Source organism: Cebus imitator, unplaced genomic scaffold (assembly GCF_001604975.1).
Source record: "Cebus imitator isolate Cc_AM_T3 unplaced genomic scaffold, Cebus_imitator-1.0 Scaffold356, whole genome shotgun sequence".
In the NCBI taxonomy this organism is placed as follows: domain Eukaryota; kingdom Metazoa; phylum Chordata; class Mammalia; order Primates; family Cebidae; genus Cebus; species Cebus imitator.
Window position 1 is genome coordinate 782,710 of NW_016107671.1, and position 5,381 is coordinate 788,090.

Consider the following 5,381-nt stretch of genomic DNA (forward strand, 5'->3'; position numbering starts at 1 on the left):
ACGGAGTTTCACCATGTTGACCAGGATGGTCTCGATCTCTTGACCTCGTGATCCACCCGCCTCGGCCTCCCAAAGTGCTGGGATTACAGGCGTGAGCCACCGCACCCGGCAATTTTTTTGTATTTTTAGTAGAGATGGGGTTACAGGGTTTCACCATGTTGGCCAGGCTGGTTTCAAACTCCTGACCTCAACTATTCTGCCTGCTCTGGCCTCCCAAAGTGCTGAGACTACAGGCATGAGCCACTGTGCCTAGCCGGGTTTATGATACTTTAATGTGCAGCTATCTGATACAAACCTTCTGAACTCAGCCAGGCATGGTGGCTCATGCCTGTAGTCCCAGCACTTTGGGAGGCTGAGGTGGGTGGATCATGAGATCAGGAGATTGAGACCATCCTGGCCAACATGGTAAAACCCTGTCTCTACTAAAAATACAAAAATTAGCGCATGCCTGTAATCCCAGCTACTTGGGAGGCTGAGGCAGGAGACTTGCTTGAACCAGGGAGTCAGAGGCTGCCGTGAGCCGAGATCATGCCACTGCACTCCAGCCTGGGCAACAAGACCAAAACTCCGTCTCAAAAAAAAACGAAATAAAAACTTCTGGAGTTCTTAAGAGAACCCACAGCTGGTCCTGAAATCAGGCTTTATTTGAGTCTGAACGAGAAGTAAACATCAAGCAAAACAGAAAAAGAGGCCTGGGCTGGGTGACAGGCACATCTTCAAGATGGGCCTTGTAGGGGAGGCGTGATGGTGGCTGGGGGCGGGGGCAGGTGAGAGGCTAAGGCCGTCAGCTGTCCCTCCATGGCTTCCCTGGGTTCAGCCCCATCCTCTTCTATCCTGGAGCTGACAATGGAGCCCTGCCTGGACTGTCTCAGAGACGCCATGCTGGAGATTCCGGAAATGGAGGTGTAGGTGTAGTAGGAGTCTGAGGCAATGATGTCATTTATCTTCCACCGGAGCGTCGTGCAGCCTTTCACCATGAGGGGCCACAGGAGGCAGAAGATGATGTAGAAGATCACCAGGCCCACAAACACGCTGGTCGACACCTGCAGGGAGCAAAGAATGAATAAGGAGTTGGCACATGATAGGTGCACAGTCCGTCATCTGGATGGATGCACATGACAGACGAATTGACAGCTGGAGGCGTGATGGCTGAAATGAATGAACAGACAGCCCGTTGCACAGTAGGCATTTAGTCAGCATGCCTGGATGAGCAAGTGAAGGAATGAATGAGGGAAGGTAAAACAAGCGTCAGTGTGGAGTCATGGAGGGCCCTGGCCACCCACCAGGGCAGCTCCCGGACAGCCACTCACCATGAAAATGAAGAGGGCCCGCTTGGGACTGAGTGGCAGCCCATGGATGTGCACCAGGAAGGTGAGTTGGTAGTTGCAGTAGGTGCTTGTGTCCACTCCTCTGCAGGGGTTGGGAAGGGATCCAGGATGAGAGGAGAAGCCGGGCACTCCATGGGAAGCCCCTGACCCGCACCTGGTCCACCTGCCTGGCTCACCTATTGCTCACCAACACCTTGAAGAAGAATTCAGGGGAGAAGATGCCTCTGGGAACGTTGTCATAGCATGGGGAGTTCTCCAGACACAGCCACCTGCGAGCCAAAGATCAGGCAGTCGTGCTACCAACCATGCCTAGTCTGCGCCAACGCCCAGTTTCTTCCTCTGCCCCGACACTCTGGATGAGGACCGAATGGGTGCAGTCTCATGCCTTCCCTCATTCATTCCTCATTCACTCAGCCAATCATCCTGCCTGAACGCCTCCATCTGTCAATTCATCTGTCACGTGCATCCATCCAGATTACAGTCTGTGCACCTATCATGTGCCAACTCCTTATTCATTCTTGGCTCCCTTCAGTCCTTTATCCCATAAATATAGCTTGAGGCTGGGTGCGGTGGCTCAAGCCTGTAATCCCAGCACTTTGGGAGGCCGAGGCGGGTGGATCACGAGGTCAAGAGATCGAGACCATCCTGGTCAACATGGTGAAACCCCGTCTCTACTAAAAATACAAAAAATTAGCTGGGCATGGTGGTGCGTGCCTGTAATCCCGGCTGCTCAGGAGGCTGAGGCAGGAGAATTGCCTGAACCCAGGAGGCGGAGGTTGCGGTGAGCCGAGATCGCGCCATTGCACTCCAGCCTGGGTAACATGAGTGAAGCTCCGTCTCAAAAATAAATAAATAAATAAATAAATAAATAAATAAAGCTTGAGCACTTGCTAGGTACAAAGTCACATCTTTCATTTATTCTCTTCTTTATTCATTATTCAATAAATGCAGGTTAGGCCGGGCACAGTGGTTCAAGCCTGGAATCCCAGCATTTTGGGAAGCCAAGGCAGGTGGATCACTTGAGGTCAGGAGTTCAAGACCAGCCTGGCCAACATGGTGAAACCCTGTCTCTACTAAAAATACAAAAATTAGCCAGGCATGGTGGCATGCACCTGTAATCCCAACTACTCAGGAGGCCGAGGTGGGAAAATCGCTTGAACCCAAGAGGCGGAGGTCACAGTGAGATGAGATGGCCCCACTGCACCCCAGTCTGGGTGACAGAGCAAGACTCTGTCTCAAAAAATAAAAATTAAAAAAAAATTTAAATGCGGGTTAAGTTCTGACTAGATGCAAGTTGTTCATTCATTCACTGCCTTCATTTGCTCATGGCTTCATTTTTTTTCCCTTCATTGAATGAATCTTAGTTATTGAGCCCCTATATATGAATTTGTTTCTCCATTGTTTTATTCATTCATTAATACCCCCATTCACATATCAATAAATGCCTGCCATGAATGAATTTATTCATTTGTCCATTATTTCATTCAATAAATATTATGTTAACCAGTCTGGCCAACATGGTGAAACCCTGTCTCTACTAGGAAAAAAAATAGGCCGAGCACGGTGGCTCACACTTGTAATCCCAGCACTTTGGGAGGCAAAGGTGGGTGGATCACAAGTTCAGGAGATCAAGACCATCCTGGCTAATGTGGTGAAATCCCATCTCTACTAAAAATACAAAAAATTAGCCAGGTGTGGGGGCATGCACCCGTAGTCCCAGCTACTCAGGAGGCTGAGGCAGGAGAATCGTTTGAATCCAGGAGGTTGGCAGGGGCGTTGCAGTGAGCTGTGATAGTGCCGCTGCACTCCAGCCTGGGCGACAGAGAGACTCCAGGTCAAAAAAAAAAAAAAAAAAAGAAGAAGAAAGAAAAAAATACAAAAATTAACTGGGCATGGTGGCATGCGCCTGTAATCCCAGCACTTCGGGTGGGTAGATCACCTGTGGTCAGGAGTTCGAGACCAGTCTGACCAACATGGTGAAACCCCATCCCTGCTAAAAATACAAAAATTAGCCAGGTGTGGTGGCAGGTGCCTGTAACCTCAGCTACTCGGGAAACTGAGGCAGCTGAGGCAGGAGAATTGCTTGAACCCAGGAGGTGGAGGTTGAGTGAGCCAAGACTGCACTCCCAGCCTCGTGGGCCACAGGCAGAACGTGTCACAAAAAATAAACAAATAAATTCTATGTTGAGGGAGAGTCCTGAGGGAGAGATAGATGCCACATCACACAGTGACTGCCCAGACCTGCCCACACTGGGATGGCGATGCACAGGTAGAGGGCTCAGGGCCAGGATGGGAGAGCCCCAGGAGGCCATGGGAGCCACAAAGGGACAACTGTCCCATCCTGAAACAGAAAAGTCCCCCTGGCTGAAAGGGCATCTATCTAAGGCCTGAAGAGAGTGGGAGGGGGCAGCATTCCAGGCTGAGACTTCCGCTTGTGCAAAGATCAGTCCCATTTGAGGAACACAAAGGCAATCCGTGTGACTTGGGGATCAAGAGGCCTCCTAGAGGTAGAAAGGATGGGTGGGCCCGATGGACTACGGACAGATGGGGGCCAATAGGCCAGGCTGCAAACTCACTCGATGCCGGGGCTCTCGTGGGACATGATGTGGAAGGCTGAGTCTTTGGTGGTCCTTGAGATCCTTGTGGTCCAGATAAGGCTGTTGGTCCTGTGCAGGACCAGGTCATCTCAGCCACGGGTCGGGGGGTGGTGGTGTGGGGGACGTATGGCCTCAGCGGCTAGTGTGGACCGAGGCCAGATGTGCGTGCAGGGGGCGTGGTCTCAAATACAGGGGGCGTGGTCTCAGGTGTGATCTTAGGTGCAAGGGGCGTGATCTTAGGGTGGACTGGAGTTTGCCTGTGTGATCCTAAGAGCCCTGCTGTGGGCGGGGCCTGAGATGCGAAGGCGGGGGCTTGCAAGGTGGGCTTGGCTGGGAAGCGGGAAAGGCCTCCAGGGGAAGCAAGACAGATTACGCGTGGGGCCCCGCGGGGATTACTTGTCCTGGGGGCTGTTGAAACGGTAGATTTCGTCCTTGCTGTAGTCTCTGATGCTTTCCAGTGTAGGCCCGCCACCCACCACCAGCAGCACGTAGCTACCAGGGACAGAAGCGCACAAGGACTGGTTGCTCCAGGTGGCGAGTCCTGCACCCCTTCCCTTCCTCCCCCTCCACCTGCCCTAGCTGCAAACTGGCCAAGCCTTTACCTGCCCTGGAAACTGCCGGAGTCTCCTGTCACCAAATCTTGAATCAAGAAGAAGGGGTAGAAAACTATGGGGTTGGAGGGGGGTTGAGACCAGGAGAAGAAATTAGCTTGGCCGGAGAAGGTGAGGACCGAGAGGGGGAAAGTGAGATGCCGCAGGACAAGGGGTGGGTGGCCAGCGGGAGAGGAGCGGGGAGGGAGCGCGCAAAGTGGTGGGGGCAGGAGGGCAGTGAACTGTGCAGGGGAAGGGAACGGACACACACTGTCCCGGAAGAGAAAGCAGGGCATCTCGGGGTCCACGTGCACGCAGTCGAAGTAGTGTTTGTTCTGCCGGAGGCTGTATTCCAGCGTGTAGGTGATGTCGAAGGCCAGGCGCTTGCCTGGGGGGCAGCCTATGAGCACTGGCACCATCAGGTTGCCCTGGGTGGGAGGAGAAAAGCCTCATAGCGGGGTGGCCAAGGACTCCTCAGACCCCTGTCGGGGTGGGGGGCAAGGAGGACAGTCCCTCTCCCGCACACGCCACCGCCAGCTGCCCGGCTCTCCCTCACCACCGAGGGCGATATGGTCATCAATATCATTAAAAGGACCCAGCGCAGTGGCTCACGCCCATAGTCCCAGCACGCTGGCAGGCCGAGGCAGGCAGATCACTTGAGCCCGGGTTTGAGACCAGCCTGGCCGGCATAGCGAAACCCTATCTCTACTAAAAATACAAAAAATTAGCTGGGTGGGGTGGCACACGCCTGTAATCCCAGCTACTTGGGAGGCTGAGGCAAGGAGAATCGCTTGAACCAGGGAAATAGAGGCCGAGATTGCCTCACAGCACTCCAGCCTGGGCGATAGAGCAGGACTGTGCCTCAA

At 53.3% G+C, this 5,381-nt stretch overlaps 1 protein-coding gene across 11 annotated transcripts in view; it reads right to left on the reverse strand.

Annotated features, from left to right (window-relative positions):
• Window positions 1-598: 598 nt before the first annotated feature.
• CATSPERG (cation channel sperm associated auxiliary subunit gamma) overlaps window positions 599-5,381 on the reverse strand; it is a 35,744-nt gene continuing 30,961 nt past the window's right edge. For 4 of the 11 annotated variants that reach the window (XR_005196585.1, XM_037730667.1, XM_037730666.1 and 1 more), the window contains 7 exons: window positions 4,787-4,943; window positions 4,528-4,591; window positions 4,322-4,417; window positions 3,905-3,994; window positions 1,505-1,597; window positions 1,311-1,410; window positions 599-1,043 (listed from right to left, as the gene is read on the reverse strand). Coding sequence is in view for 10 of the 11 variants with exons in the window: in XM_037730667.1 (XP_037586595.1) it covers window positions 717-1,043; window positions 1,311-1,410; window positions 1,505-1,597; window positions 3,905-3,994; window positions 4,322-4,417; window positions 4,528-4,591; window positions 4,787-4,943 (927 nt within the window). In the remaining variant the exon portion in view is untranslated. Of the gene's footprint in view, window positions 1,044-1,310; window positions 1,411-1,504; window positions 1,598-3,904; window positions 3,995-4,321; window positions 4,418-4,527; window positions 4,592-4,786; window positions 4,944-5,381 lie in introns of those variants that run through there. The other 7 variants (XM_037730663.1, XM_037730665.1, XM_037730672.1 and 4 more) reach the window with 5 other exon arrangements.